Source organism: Oncorhynchus nerka, linkage group LG5 (assembly GCF_034236695.1).
Source record: "Oncorhynchus nerka isolate Pitt River linkage group LG5, Oner_Uvic_2.0, whole genome shotgun sequence".
Lineage (NCBI taxonomy): Eukaryota > Metazoa > Chordata > Actinopteri > Salmoniformes > Salmonidae > Oncorhynchus > Oncorhynchus nerka.
This window is the reverse complement of record NC_088400.1, coordinates 66,597,605-66,614,688: the sequence shown is the minus strand read 5'-3', so window position 1 is coordinate 66,614,688 and position 17,084 is coordinate 66,597,605. Positions and strand designations below refer to the sequence as shown.

The 17,084-nt window shown below is 45.9% G+C and overlaps 1 protein-coding gene across 11 annotated transcripts in view; it reads right to left on the bottom strand.

Moving 5' to 3' along the window:
- Window positions 1-17,084, bottom strand: part of LOC115122152 (tensin-1-like) — a 291,714-nt gene that overhangs the window by 68,931 nt on the left and 205,699 nt on the right. For 9 of the 11 annotated variants that reach the window (XM_065018953.1, XM_065018954.1, XM_065018959.1 and 6 more), the window contains exons 5-6: window positions 3,203-3,229; window positions 3,027-3,068 (exon numbers count right to left, since the gene is read on the bottom strand). In XM_065018953.1, coding sequence (XP_064875025.1) covers window positions 3,027-3,068; window positions 3,203-3,229 — 69 coding nt within the window. The remainder of the gene's footprint in view (window positions 1-3,026; window positions 3,069-3,202; window positions 3,230-17,084) is intronic. The other 2 variants (XM_065018957.1, XM_065018963.1) reach the window with 1 other exon arrangement.

The following is a 17,084-nucleotide window of genomic DNA, read 5'->3' as shown; positions in this document are numbered from 1 at the left end:
TAAAAAGGTTGCCCTCTCCTTTTCATTTCCCTCTCCTTTCTCCTCTACTCTCTACTCTTCTCTTCTTCTCCTCTCCTCTCCTATCTTCTCTTCAACTCCTCTCATCTTCTCCTCTCCTCCCCTCAGCTCTCCTATCTTCTCTTCAACTCCTCTCCTCTCCTCTCCTCAGCTCTCCTCTCCTCCACTCCTCTCCTCTCCTCCAATCATCTCCTCTCCTCTCCTCTTCTCCACTCCTCTCCTCTCCTCTACTCTCTTCTCTCACACTCATCTCATCTCCTCTCCTCTCCTCTCCTCTCCTTTCCTCTCCTCCTCTCCTCTCCTCAGCTCTCCTCTCATCTACTCCTCTCCTCTCCTCTTCTCCTCTCCTCTCCTCAGCTCTCCTATATTCTCTTCAACTCCTCTCATCTTCTCTTCTCCTCTCCGCCCCTCAGATCTCCTGTCGTCTCTTCAACTCCTCTCATCTTCTCCTCTCCTCCCCTCAGCTCTCCTATCTTCTCTTCAACTCCTCATCTTCTCCTCTCCTCTCCTCCCCTCAGCTCTCATATCTTCTCTTCAACTCCTCTCCTCTCCTCTCCTCTCCTCAGCTCTCCTCTCCTCTCCTCTCCTCCACTCCTCTCCTCAGCTCTCTCCCTCTCCTCTCCTCTCCTCTCCTCCACTCATCTCCTCAGCTCTCCTCTCCTCCACTCCTCTCCTCTCCTCCTCTCCTCTCATCTTCTCCTCTCCTCTCCTCATCTCCCCAGCTCTCCTCAGCTCTCCTCTCATATTCTCCTCTCCTCTCATACTCTCCTCTCCTCTCCTCTCCTCTCCTCAGCTCTCCTCTCCTCTCCTCTCCTCTCCTCTCCTCTCCTCTCCTCCACTCCTCTCCTCTCCTCCAATCATCTCCTCAGCTCTCCAATCCTCTCCTCTTCTCCACTCCTCTCCTCTCCTCTACTCTCTTCTCTCCCACTCCTTTCCTCTCCTCTCCTCCACTCCCCTCCTCTCCTCTCCTCAGAGGCCTGACCTGGCCGCACCACACTGACTCAATTACAGGCACAATGGGATGCTCTCACTCACAACAACCACGGATAGGACATCTCCTATTGGCTAACCAAATAAATATTCCACCATCACTTCCTCTCTCTAAAGCGTTAGTACGGCTGTCTCTGTAATTCTATAATAGGAACATTAAAATCCCTCCTCCTCCTCTGACATTTTGGGATGAAGCTGGATGCATTTCAGGGACACCATGTCACACACTCTCCTGTTTTAAGTCCCCTGTCACCAGCGTTCTGTCTCATTGTCTAACCCTTATAAACCAGAACATCCAATCTACTGTCTGCCCCCCCCTCTCTCTCTCTCTCTCGCTCACTCACACACACACTCTCACTCTCTCTCTCACACACAGACTCAAACTCTCTCACTCCCTCTTCTCTTATTTTATCTCTCCCCCTCCTCCTCTCTCTGTCTCTTTGCCTGTTGGATTTGGGATTCTAAAAAACCTCAAGCTGTGTAGCTTCCCTCCACCTACCGTACATGGGTATAAAGTATGTACTGTGTGTACAGTAGGGGAGAGTGGGGTAAGTTGAGCCACCCTTGTTTCTAGGAAACCATAAACAACATGTATCATTTGACCAAATATTGAGGAAGAGGTCATCATTTCATGGAGTCTGTATAAGAAGAAACCACATGAAAAAAGTGGTAAGCAAGTTAAGTCCCCAAAAATTATTTTCACCAAGTCAAATGAATTTATTGTGTTAAAGGTTTAATGATATTTGTATTTAAACCAAAGTAGATATTTTGAAGATATACCTCAGTTGGGGTCTCTATAAGCTTCAATATGAGGTCCTAAACCTAGCATGAAAGTGCATCCTCGTAGCTGGTTGGGCTAATATAGTCAAAATGTTTGCCTCGCAGTAAGTTGAGCTAATGGTTGAGCCAATGGCAAGTCGAGCAAATTGAAGTGTTTTCTTCCCAGGCGTAATGCAAAGACATTATCGCTGAGATGAGGTACTGTAACAACAGGGCCTGGCCTATGTTAATATTGTTTCATAAAAAGTCGAACGTTTTTGTTCAGTGTTAAGCCTGTGTTAAAATATCCTTAAGATTATTAAAAGACAGTAAAGTGATTGTGATTGTGTTTGGAAAATAAAGATAGACATGGTTTTAAAATGGTTGTGGTAATATTTCATTCAGTACAGACATTTGTACGCAGCTTAACTTACCGTCCCACAGCTCAACTTACCCCAAACCCGGGGTAGGTTGTGCCAAGAGACCACTTTCTTCAGACAACACATGTTTTCAAAACTGTAACGTTGACATGAATTCTGATTATTCCCAGGGATACACAACATCCTAAAATATATGTAGATATCTTTGTTAGAAAGAATCCTATATTTCTCTTGACGGAGTGATGCTGAAAATTAAAAAATGGCTCAACTTACCACATTCTCCCCTAAACAAATGTATGTGTACAGTTTGTGTGTAAAGATGCTACAAGTGCATATAAGTCAACTGCATCCTAAATAACACAGGGTCCATTCATCCACAGATTGATCAGTCAGTCAGTCAGTCTGTCTGGCTGTCTGTCAGCAGCAAACAATTACAGCTGTAGTCCAGGTCTGGGTGACGTCTGCATTCACCGACTCATGTCTACTGGGTACATACAGTAGAGTACAGTATGGCTCAACAACATCCACTGAAACAGAGTAAGCCACTGAGGTGGGAGACACTGCAGTGCTTTCCATGTTCTCTGCCTCCAGGGGGTGTGTTCTAATAGTGTCCTTACATCAACCTCCGTGAAAATAGTCTGACAACATCACAGCTGTCCACGAGCTTTATGGAGTTGATCCCACGTCTGAACAGTCAAGGGGTCAAGCATAACTATTTTGGGGTCACCTCCATGCAATTAAGACACCTCTGACACTACAGTACATCACACTGCCCAGACAAGCCAGAGCTTCTGTAACATGCCTCCTGATGTATAGGCTGATAACTGTTGCAAATACCAATCATCAACATCACAGAAGTATGAAAAGAGAGAGACTTACCGGAGTTTCTACATGCTTCAACGGCAGCTGAGGAGTCGCCGGCTGAAGGGAGAGAGAGATGGAGATCAGGTGAGTATATACCAATCTTTGTTTCTCCTTTATCTCTCCATGCAGGTTCATCTGATTCAATCACTTTGTCAAGAGAGACGAGGTCCAGACCTGGTTGTGCTACTCACCCGTGAATTAAGTGAAGCAACTGACCTCTGTCACATCGAATGGTAGAACAGAGACAGGGAAAAGAGCAAGAGAGAGAGGAAGGGAGAGAGATAGAAAGAGAGGAAGGGAGAGAGATAGAAAGAGAGGAAGGGGGAGAGATAGAAAGAGAGGAAGGGAGAGAGATAGAAAGAGAGGAAGGGAGAGAGATAGAAAGAGAGGAAGGGAGAGAGACAGAAAGAGAGGAAGGGAGAGAGATAGAAAGAGAGGAAGGGAGAGAGATAGAAAGAGAGGAAGGGAGAGAGACAGAAAGAGAGGAAGGGAGAGAGATAGAAAGAGAGGAAGGGAGAGAGATAGAAAGAGAGGAAGGGAGAGAGATAGAAAGAGAGGAAGGGAGAGAGATAGAAAGAGAGGAAGGGAGAGCGATAGAAAGAGAGGAAGGGAGAGAGATAGAAAGAGAGGAAGGGAGAGAGACAGAAAGAGAGTAAGGGAGAGAGATAGAAAGAGAGGAAGGGAGAGAGATAGAAAGAGAGGAAGGGAGAGAGATAGAAAGAGAGGAAGGGAGAGAGATAGAAAGAGAGGAAGGGAGAGAGACAGAAAGAGAGGATGGGAGAAAAGAAAAGCAGCTGTGAAGGTTCTTTTATAGAACTCTCTCCTCCCTGAACACTGTTAATGATCCACCTGAGACACACCGCCATTCCATTAACCCTGAGAGGAGAACATGAGGGCCTTGTGCCTGCTCACACACACACACACACACACACACACACACACACACACACACACACACACACACACACACACACACACACACACTCACTCGCATGGGCACGCACACACAGACACACACACACAGACATGCACACATGCATGCATGCACACATGCACGCACACACACACTCACTGCTAACACATACATAATTTGTTGCTGTGTGTGTGCATCAGTTTAAGTGTGTGTGTGTGTGTGTGTGTGTGTGTGTGTGTGTGTGTGTGTGTGTGTGTGTGTGTGTGTGTGTGTGTGTGTGTGTGTGTGTGTGTGTGCAGTAAACAGTGTGTGTGTATGCATCAGTAAACGTGTGTGTGTGTAGAAGCATCAGTAAACAGTGTGTGTGTAGATGCATCAGTAAACAGTGTGTGTGTGTAGATGCATCAGTAAACAGTGTGTGTGTAGATGCATCAGTAAACAGTGTGTGTGTAGAAGCATCAGTAAACAGTGTGTGTAGAATGCATCAGTAAACAGTGTGTGTAGATGCATCAGTAAACAGTGTGTGTGTAGATGCATCAGTAAACAGTGTGTGTAGATGCATCAGTAAACAGTGTGTGTAGATGCATCAGTAAACAGTGTGTGTAGAAGCATCAGTAAACAGTGTGTGTGTAGATGCATCAGTAAACAGTGTGTGTAGATGCATCAGTAAACAGTGTGTGTGTAGATGCATCAGTAAACAGTGTGTGTGTGTAGATGCATCAGTAAACAGTGTGTGTGTAGATGCATCAGTAAACAGTGTGTGTGTAGAAGCATCAGTAAACAGTGTGTGTAGAATGCATCAGTAAACAGTGTGTGTAGATGCATCAGTAAACAGTGTGTGTGTAGATGCATCAGTAAACAGTGTGTGTAGATGCATCAGTAAACAGTGTGTGTAGATGCATCAGTAAACAGTGTGTGTAGATGCATCAGTAAACAGTGTGTGTGTAGAAGCATCAGTAAACAGTGTGTGTGTAGATGCATCAGTAAACAGTGTGTGTAGATGCATCAGTAAACAGTGTGTGTGTAGATGCATCAGTAAACAGTGTGTGTGTGTAGATGCATCAGTAAACAGTGTGTGTGTAGATGCATCAGTAAACAGTGTGTGTGTAGATGCATCAGTAAACAGTGTGTGTGTAGAAGCATCAGTAAACAGTGTGTGTAGATGCATCAGTAAACAGTGTGTGTGTAGATGCATCAGTAAACAGTGTGTGTAGATGCATCAGTAAACAGTGTGTGTAGATGCATCAGTAAACAGTGTGTGTAGATGCATCAGTAAACAGTGTGTGTGTAGAAGCATCAGTAAACAGTGTGTGTGTAGATGCATCAGTAAACAGTGTGTGTAGATGCATCAGTAAACAGTGTGTGTGTAGATGCATCAGTAAACAGTGTGTGTGTGTAGATGCATCAGTAAACAGTGTGTGTGTAGATGCATCAGTAAACAGTGTGTGTGTAGATGCATCAGTAAACAGTGTGTGTGTAGATGCATCAGTAAACAGTGTGTGTGTAGATGCATCAGTAAACAGTGTGTGTGTAGATGCATCAGTAAACAGTGTGTGTGTGTAGAAGCATCAGTAAACAGTGTGTGTGTAGATGCATCAGTAAACAGTGTGTGTGTAGATGCATCAGTAAACAGTGTGTGTGTGTAGAAGCATCAGTAAACAGTGTGTGTGTAGAAGCATCAGTAAACAGTGTGTGTGTAGATGCATCAGTAAACAGTGTGTGTAGATGCATCAGTAAACAGTGTGTGTGTAGATGCATCATTAAACAGTGTGTTTAAGTCAATATTGAAACAGGGAGATTGATAGCAGTTAACTCTCCATCAGTCTAACATGCTCCTCATAGGAGTGGGCATCAGGACATGATGATGAAAACATAAAAACCCACTCCAAACCATTGAAATGAGCAGGTTTGTTGAGTGTTTACATTTGTATCATGTCTTATGGTGTCCCACTCTCATAGCTACAGAACTATCTTTAGGGAAAGCATGCTACCATGCTAAAAAGGCATGGGAGGGAAAAATGCAATAGGCTCAAAATAAACATCTGTAGCACTGTTTTAAAAGCCATGGGAGTCAAAACAGACACAGTCCACAGGGAATCAGCACAAATGTGTGGATGTGGACTGTTTGGATTAGTATAACATTCGGTCGTGACCAGGGGTTGGGGTCAATTCCTTTTCAAGTCAGTCAATTCAGAAAGTCAACAGAAATGCCAGTTCTAATTCCCAGCGCTTCTCTGGGAGACCAAAATGGAATTAGAATTTGTACATTTCAGTTTACTTCCTGCACTGAAATGGAATTGACCCTCTCACCATGGCACTCAAAGTGGCTTAATGCAGAAACAGTTTGTCATGAAGTCAAAGCACCAGACTATTTTTTGCCTCCCTGACGCAAGACAAGGTGCTGTGGACTAGAGCACCCTCTAGGGGACAAAAAGTAGCATTACACCGCTTTTTATTTCTCTCATCTCACCCAAGGAGGATCAGTGGACGGCTAAAGGAGGGAGGGAAGGAAGGAAGGACAGAGGGAAGGAAGCCATTCAAGACATTTCAAGACTATACGGACATAGCCCCTAGAATAGTTAAAAAACTTCAGAGTTGAACATGAACTTCTGACCCTGTGAGTGATTATTCTCAGAACAATCCCAGGACGTCACATAGATGTGAGTGAGGAGAACCTGGGGTCACAACATCATACGTTCATAACAAACACACACACACACACTTTAACCGACGGGTGGGGGTATTCCATTACTATAGACTGTCAGAAGAATAACACACATGCTGAGAAACCACTCTGTATGTGACCCTGTGTAGAGATTACCCCATAACCAACCACTCTGTATGTGACCCCTTATAGAGATTACCCCCTAACCAACCACTCTGTATGTGACTCTGTTTAGAGATTACCCCCCTAACCAACCACTCTGTATGTGACCCTGTGTAGAGATTACCCCATAACCAACCACTCTGTATGTGACTCTGTGTAGAGATTACCCCCTAACCAACCACTCTGTATGTGACTCTGTGTAGAGATTACCCCCTAACCAACCACTCTGTATGTGACCCTGTGTAGAGATTACCCCCTAACCAACCACTCTGTATGTGACCCTGTATAGAGATTACCCCCTAACCAACCTCTCTGTATGTGACCCTGTATAGAGATTACCCCCTAACCAACCACTCTGTATGTGACCCTGTATAGAGATTACCCCGTAACCAACCACTCTGTATGTGACCCTGTGTAGAGATTACCCCCTAACCAACCACTCTGTATGTGACTCTCTGTAGAGATTACCCCCTAACCAACCACTCTGTATGTGACCCTGTGTAGAGATTACCCCCTAACCAACCACTCTGTATGTGACCCTGTATAGAGATTACCCCCTAACCAACCACTCTGTATGTGACTCTCTGTAGAGATTACCCCATAACCAACCACTCTGTATGTGACCATGTGTAGAGATTACCCCCTAACCAACAACTCTGTATGTGACCCTGTGTAGAGATTACCCCTTAACCAACCACTCTGTATGTGACCCTGTGTAGAGATTACCCCCTAACCAACCACACTGTATGTAACCCTGTGTAGAGATTACCCCCTAACCAACCACTCTGTATGTGACCCTGTGTAGAGATTACCCCCTAACCAACCACTCTGTATGTGACCCTGTACAGAGATTACACCCTAACCAACCACACTGTATGTGACCCTGTGTAAAGATTACCCCCCTAACCAACCACTCTGTATGTGACTCTGTGTAGAGATTACCCCATAACCAACCACTCTGTATGTGACCCTGTGTAGAGATTACCCCCCTAACCAACCACTCTGTATGTGACCATGTGTAGAGATTACCCCCTAACCAACCACTCTGTATGTGACCCTGTGTAGAGATTACCCCCTAACCAACCACTCTGTATGTGACCCTGTATAGAGATTACCCCGTAACCAACCACTCTGTATGTGACCCTGTACAGAGATTGCCCCCTAACCAACCACTCTGTATGTGACCCTGTGTAAAGATTACCCCATAACCAACCACTCTGTATGTGACCCTGTGTAGAGATTACCCCCTAACCAACCAATCTGTATGTGACCCTGTATAGAGATTACCCCCTAACCAACCACTCTGTATGTGACTCTCTGTAGAGATTACCCCCTAACCAACCACTCTGTATGTGACCCTGTGTAGAGATTACCCCCTAACCAACCTCTCTGTATGTGACTCTCTGTAGAGATTACCCCCTAACCAACCACTCTGTATGTGACCCTGTGTAGAGATGACCCCCTAACCAACCACTCTGTATGTGACCCTGTTTAGAGATTACCCCCTAACCAACCACTCTGTATGTGACCCTGTGTAGAGATTACCCCCTAACCAACCACTCTGTATGTGACCATGTGTAGAGATTACCCCCTAACCAACCACTCTGTATGTGACTCTGTGTAGAGATTACCCCCTAACCAACCACTCTGTATGTGACCCTGTATAGAGATTACCCCGTAACCAACCACTCTGTATGTGACCCTGTGTAGAGATTACCCCCTAACCAACCACTCTGTATGTGACCCTGTACAGAGATTGCCCCCTAACCAACCACTCTGTATGTGACCCTGTGTAAAGATTACACCCTAACCAACCACTCTGTATGTGACTCTGTGTAGAGATTACCCCCTAACCAACCACTCTGTATGTGACTCTGTATAGAGATTACCCCGTAACCGACCACTCTGTATGTGACCCTGTATAAAGATTACCCCCTAACCAACCACTCTGTATGGACCCTGTATAAAGATTACCCCCTAACCAACCACTCTGTATGTGACCATGTGTAGAGATGACCCCATAACCAACCACTCTGTATGTGACCCTGTGTAGAGATTACCCCCTAACCAACCACTCTGTATGTGACCCAGTGTAGAGATTACCCCCTAACCAACCACTCTGTATGTGACCATGTATAGAGATTACCCCCTAACCAACCACTCTGTATGTGACCCTGTGTAGAGATTACCCCCTAACCAACCACTCTGTATGTGACCCTGTGTAGAGATTACCCCCTAACCAACCACTCTGTATGTGACTCTGTATAGAGATTACCCCGTAACCGACCACTCTGTATGTGACCCTGTATAAAGATTACCCCCTAACCAACCACTCTGTATGGACCCTGTATAAAGATTACCCCCTAACCAACCACACTCTATGTGACCCTGTGTAAAGATTACCCCCTAACCAACCACTCTGTATGTGACTCTGTGTAGAGATTACCCCATAACCAACCACTCTGTATGTGACCATGTGTAGAGATTACCCCCTAACCAACCACTCTGTATGTGACCCTGTGTAGAGATTACCCCCTAACCAACCACTCTGTATGTGACCCTGTGTAGAGATTACCCCCTAACCAACCACTCTGTATGTGACCCTGTATAGAGATTACCCCGTAACCAACCACTCTGTATGTGACCCTGTACAGAGATTGCCCCCTAACCAACCACTCTGTATGTGACCCTGTGTAAAGATTACCCCATAACCAACCACTCTGTATGTGACCCTGTGTAGAGATTACCCCCTAACCAACCACTCTGTATGTGACCCTGTATAGAGATTACCCCCTAACCAACCACTCTGTATGTGACTCTCTGTAGAGATTACCCCTAACCAACCACTCTGTATGTGACCATGTGTAGAGATTACCCCTAACCAACCACTCTGTATGTGACCATGTGTAGAGATTACCCCTAACCAACCACTCTGTATGTGACCCTGTGTAGAGATTACCCCTAACCAACCACTCTGTATGTGACTCTCTGTAGAGATTACCCCTAACCAACCACTCTGTATGTGACCCTGTGTAGAGATGACCCCTAACCAACCACTCTGTATGTGACCCTGTTTAGAGATTACCCCCTAACCAACCACTCTGTATGTGACCCTGTGTAGAGATTACCCCCTAACCAACCACTCTGTATGTGACCATGTGTAGAGATTACCCCTAACCAACCACTCTGTATGTGACTCTGTGTAGAGATTACCCCTAACCAACCACTCTGTATGTGACCCTGTATAGAGATTACCCCGTAACCAACCACTCTGTATGTGACCCTGTGTAGAGATTACCCCCTAACCAACCACTCTGTATGTGACCCTGTACAGAGATTGCCCCCTAACCAACCACTCTGTATGTGACCCTGTGTAAAGATTACACCCTAACCAACCACTCTGTATGTGACTCTGTGTAGAGATTACCCCCTAACCAACCACTCTGTATGTGACTCTGTATAGAGATTACCCCGTAACCGACCACTCTGTATGTGACCCTGTATAAAGATTACCCCCTAACCAACCACTCTGTATGGACCCTGTATAAAGATTACCCCCTAACCAACCACTCTGTATGTGACCCTGTGTAGAGATTACCCCATAACCAACCACTCTGTATGTGACCCTGTGTAGAGATTACCCCCTAACCAACCACTCTGTATGTGACCCAGTGTAGAGATTACCCCCTAACCAACCACTCTGTATGTGACCATGTATAGAGATTACCCCCTAACCAACCACTCTGTATGTGACTCTCTGTAGAGATGACCCCCTAACCAACCACTCTGTATGTGACCCTGTGTAGAGATTACCCCCTAACCAACCACTCTGTATGTGACCCTGTATAAAGATTACCCCCTAACCAACCACTCTGTATGTGACCCTGTATAAAGATTACCCCCTAACCAACCACTCTGTATGTGACCCTGTGTAGAGATTACCCCATAACCAACCACTCTGTATGTGACCCTGTGTAGAGATTACCCCCCTAACCAACCACTCTGTATGTGACTCTGTGTAGAGATTACCCCCTAACCAACCACTCTGTATGTGACTCTCTGTAGAGATTACCCCCTAACCAACCACACTGTATGTGACCCTGTGTAAAGATTACCCCCCTAACCAACCACTCTGTATGTGACTCTGTGTAGAGATTACCCCATAACCAACCACTCTGTATGTGACCATGTGTAGAGATTACCCCCTAACCAACCACTCTGTATGTGACCCTGTGTAGAGATTACCCCCTAACCAACCACTCTGTATGTGACCCTGTATAGAGATTACCCCGTAACCAACCACTCTGTATGTGACCCTGTACAGAGATTGCCCCCTAACCAACCACTCTGTATGTGACCCTGTGTAAAGATTACCCCATAACCAACCACTCTGTATGTGACCCTGTGTAGAGATTACCCCTAACCAACCACTCTGTATGTGACCCTGTATAGAGATTACCCCTAACCAACCACTCTGTATGTGACTCTCTGTAGAGATTACCCCTAACCAACCACTCTGTATGTGACCATGTGTAGAGATTACCCCTAACCAACCACTCTGTATGTGACCATGTGTAGAGATTACCCCTAACCAACCACTCTGTATGTGACCCTGTGTAGAGATTACCCCCTAACCAACCACTCTGTATGTGACTCTCTGTAGAGATTACCCCTAACCAACCACTCTGTATGTGACCCTGTGTAGAGATGACCCCTAACCAACCACTCTGTATGTGACCCTGTTTAGAGATTACCCCTAACAAACCACTCTGTATGTGACCCTGTATAAAGATTACCCCTAACCAACCACTCTGTATGGACCCTGTATAAAGATTACCCCTAACCAACCACACTGTATGTGACCCTGTGTAAAGATTACCCCCTAACCAACCACTCTGTATGTGACTCTGTGTAGAGATTACCCCTAACCAACCACTCTGTATGTGACCCTGTGTAGAGATTACCCCCTAACCAACCACTCTGTATGTGACCCTGTATAGAGATTACCCCGTAACCAACCACTCTGTATGTGACCCTGTACAGAGATTGCCCCCTAACCAACCACTCTGTATGTGACCCTGTGTAAAGATTACCCCATAACCAACCACTCTGTATGTGACCCTGTGTAGAGATTACCCCTAACCAACCAATCTGTATGTGACCCTGTATAGAGATTACCCCCTAACCAACCACTCTGTATGTGACTCTCTGTAGAGATTACCCCCTAACCAACCACTCTGTATGTGACCATGTGTAGAGATTACCCCCTAACCAACCACTCTGTATGTGACCATGTGTAGAGATTACCCCCTAACCAACCACTCTGTATGTGACCCTGTGTAGAGATTACCCCCTAACCAACCACTCTGTATGTGACTCTCTGTAGAGATTACCCCCTAACCAACCACTCTGTATGTGACCCTGTGTAGAGATGACCCCCTAACCAACCACTCTGTATGTGACCCTGTTTAGAGATTACCCCCTAACCAACCACTCTGTATGTGACCCTGTGTAGAGATTACCCCCTAACCAACCACTCTGTATGTGACCATGTATAGAGATTACCCCCTAACCAACCACTCTGTATGTGACTCTGTGTAGAGATTACCCCTAACCAACCACTCTGTATGTGACCCTGTGTAGAGATTACCCCTAACCAACCACTCTGTATGTGACTCTCTGTAGAGATTACCCCCTAACCAACCACTCTGTATGTGACCCTGTGTAGAGATGACCCCCTAACCAACCACTCTGTATGTGACCCTGTTTAGAGATTACCCCCTAACAAACCACTCTGTATGTGACCCTGAATAAAGATTACCCCCTAACCAACCACTCTGTATGGACCCTGTATAAAGATTACCCCCTAACCAACCACACTGTATGTGACCCTGTGTAAAGATTACCCCCCTAACCAACCACTCTGTATGTGACTCTGTGTAGAGATTACCCCCTAACCAACCACTCTGTATGTGACCCTGTGTAGAGATTACCCCCTAACCAACCACTCTGTATGTGACCCTGTATAGAGATTACCCCGTAACCAACCACTCTGTATGTGACCCTGTACAGAGATTGCCCCCTAACCAACCACTCTGTATGTGACCCTGTGTAAAGATTACCCCATAACCAACCACTCTGTATGTGACCCTGTGTAGAGATTACCCCTAACCAACCACTCTGTATGTGACCCTGTATAGAGATTACCCCTAACCAACCACTCTGTATGTGACTCTCTGTAGAGATTACCCCTAACCAACCACTCTGTATGTGACCATGTGTAGAGATTACCCCTAACCAACCACTCTGTATGTGACCATGTGTAGAGATTACCCCTAACCAACCACTCTGTATGTGACCCTGTGTAGAGATTACCCCTAACCAACCACTCTGTATGTGACTCTCTGTAGAGATTACCCCCTAACCAACCACTCTGTATGTGACCCTGTGTAGAGATGACCCCTAACCAACCACTCTGTATGTGACCCTGTTTAGAGATTACCCCTAACCAACCACTCTGTATGTGACCCTGTGTAGAGATTACCCCTAACCAACCACTCTGTATGTGACCATGTATAGAGATTACCCCTAACCAACCACTCTGTATGTGACTCTGTGTAGAGATTACCCCTAACCAACCACTCTGTATGTGACCCTGTATAGAGATTACCCCGTAACCAACCACTCTGTATGTGACCCTGTGTAGAGATTACCCCCTAACCAACCACTCTGTATGTGACCCTGTACAGAGATTGCCCCCTAACCAACCACTCTGTATGTGACCCTGTGTAAAGATTACACCCTAACCAACCACTCTGTATGTGACTCTGTGTAGAGATTACCCCCTAACCAACCACTCTGTATGTGACTCTGTATAGAGATTACCCCGAACCAACCACTCTGTATGTGACCCTGTAAAAAGATTACCCCCAACCAACCACTCTGTATGGACCCTGTATAAAGATTACCCCTAACCAACCACTCTGTATGTGACCCTGTGTAGAGATTACCCCATAACCAACCACTCTGTATGTGACCCTGTGTAGAGATTACCCCTAACCAACCACTCTGTATGTGACCCAGTGTAGAGATTACCCCTAACCAACCACTCTGTATGTGACCATGTATAGAGATTACCCCCTAACCAACCACTCTGTATGTGACTCTCTGTAGAGATGACCCCCTAACCAACCACTCTGTATGTGACCCTGTGTAGAGATGACCCCCTAACCAACCACTCTGTATGTGACCCTGTTTAGAGATTACCCCCTAACCAACCACTCTGTATGTGACCCTGTGTAGAGATTACCCCCTAACCAACCACTCTGTATGTGACCATGTATAGAGATTACCCCCTAACCAACCACTCTGTATGTGACTCTGTGTAGAGATTACCCCCTAACCAACCACTCTGTATGTGACCCTGTGTAGAGATTACCCCCTAACCAACCACTCTGTATGTGACTCTCTGTAGAGATTACCCCCTAACCAACCACTCTGTATGTGACCCTGTGTAGAGATGACCCCTAACCAACCACTCTGTATGTGACCCTGTTTAGAGATTACCCCTAACAAACCACTCTGTATGTGACCCTGAATAAAGATTACCCCCTAACCAACCACTCTGTATGGACCCTGTATAAAGATTACCCCTAACCAACCACACTGTATGTGACCCTGTGTAAAGATTACCCCCTAACCAACCACTCTGTATGTGACTCTGTGTAGAGATTACCCCTAACCAACCACTCTGTATGTGACCCTGTGTAGAGATTACCCCTAACCAACCACTCTGTATGTGACCCTGTATAGAGATTACCCCGTAACCAACCACTCTGTATGTGACCCTGTACAGAGATTGCCCCCTAACCAACCACTCTGTATGTGACCCTGTGTAAAGATTACCCCATAACCAACCACTCTGTATGTGACCCTGTGTAGAGATTACCCCCTAACCAACCACTCTGTATGTGACCCTGTATAGAGATTACCCCCTAACCAACCACTCTGTATGTGACTCTCTGTAGAGATTACCCCTAACCAACCACTCTGTATGTGACCATGTGTAGAGATTACCCCCTAACCAACCACTCTGTATGTGACCATGTGTAGAGATTACCCCCTAACCAACCACTCTGTATGTGACCCTGTGTAGAGATTACCCCCTAACCAACCACTCTGTATGTGACTCTCTGTAGAGATTACCCCCTAACCAACCACTCTGTATGTGACCCTGTGTAGAGATGACCCCCTAACCAACCACTCTGTATGTGACCCTGTTTAGAGATTACCCCCTAACCAACCACTCTGTATGTGACCCTGTGTAGAGATTACCCCCTAACCAACCACTCTGTATGTGACCATGTATAGAGATTACCCCCTAACCAACCACTCTGTATGTGACTCTGTGTAGAGATTACCCCCTAACCAACCACTCTGTATGTGACCCTGTATAGAGATTACCCCGTAACCAACCACTCTGTATGTGACCCTGTGTAGAGATTACCCCCTAACCAACCACTCTGTATGTGACCCTGTACAGAGATTGCCCCCTAACCAACCACTCTGTATGTGACCCTGTGTAAAGATTACACCCTAACCAACCACTCTGTATGTGACTCTGTGTAGAGATTACCCCCTAACCAACCACTCTGTATGTGACTCTGTATAGAGATTACCCCGTAACCGACCACTCTGTATGTGACCCTGTAAAAAGATTACCCCCTAACCAACCACTCTGTATGGACCCTGTATAAAGATTACCCCCTAACCAACCACTCTGTATGTGACCCTGTGTAGAGATTACCCCATAACCAACCACTCTGTATGTGACCCTGTGTAGAGATTACCCCCTAACCAACCACTCTGTATGTGACCCAGTGTAGAGATTACCCCCTAACCAACCACTCTGTATGTGACCATGTATAGAGATTACCCCCTAACCAACCACTCTGTATGTGACTCTCTGTAGAGATGACCCCCTAACCAACCACTCTGTATGTGACCCTGTGTAGAGATTACCCCCTAACCAACCACTCTGTATGTGACCCTGTATAAAGATTACCCCCTAACCAACCACTCTGTATGTGACCCTGTATAAAGATTACCCCCTAACAAACCACTCTGTATGTGACCCTGTGTAGAGATTACCCCATAACCAACCACTCTGTATGTGACTCTGTGTAGAGATTACCCCCTAACCAACCACTCTGTATGTGACCATGTGTAGAGATTACCCCCGAACCAACCACTCTGTATGTGACCCTGTGTAGAGATTACCCCCTAACCAACCACTCTGTATGTGACTCTCTGTAGAGATTACCCCCTAACCAACCACTCTGTATGTGACCCTGTGTAGAGATTACCCCTAACCAACCACTCTGTATGTGACCATGTGTAGAGATTACCCCTAACCAACCACTCTGTATGTGACCCTGTTTAGAGATTACCCCCTAACCAACCACTCTGTATGTGACCCTGTTTAGAGATTACCCCCTAACCAACCACTCTGTATGTGACCCTGTTTAGAGATTACCCCCAAACCAACCACTCTGTATGTGACCCTGTGTAGAGATTACCCCCTAACCAACCACTCTGTATGTGACCCTGTGTAGAGATTACCCCCTAACCAACCACTCTGTATGTGACCATGTGTAGAGATTACCCCCTAACCAACCACTCTGTATGTAACCCTGTTCAGAGATTACCCCCTAACCAACCACTATGTATGTGACCCTGTTTAGAGATTACCCCCTAACCAACCACTCTGTATGTGACCCTGTTTAGAGATTACCCCCTAACCAACCACTCTGTATGTGACCCTGTTTAGAGATTACCCCTAACCAACCACTCTGTATGTGACCCTGTTTAGAGATTACCCCTAACCAACCACTCTGTATGTGACCCTGTTTAGAGATTACCCCTAACCAACCACTCTGTATGTGACCCTGTTTAAAGATTACCCCTAACCAACCACTCTGTATGTGACCCTGTGTAGAGATTACCCCCTAACCAACCACTCTGTATGTGACCCTGTGTAGAGATGACCCCCTAACCAACCACTCTGTATGTGACCCTGTTTAGAGATTACCCCCTAACAAACCACTCTGTATGTGACCCTGTATAAAGATTACCCCCTAACCAACCACTCTGTATGGACCCTGTATAAAGATTACCCCCTAACCAACCACACTGTATGTGACCCTGTGTAAAGATTACCCCCCTAACCAACCACTCTGTATGTGACTCTGTGTAGAGATTACCCCCTAACCAACCACTCTGTATGTGACCCTGTGTAGAGATTACCCCCTAACCAACCACTCTGTATGTGACC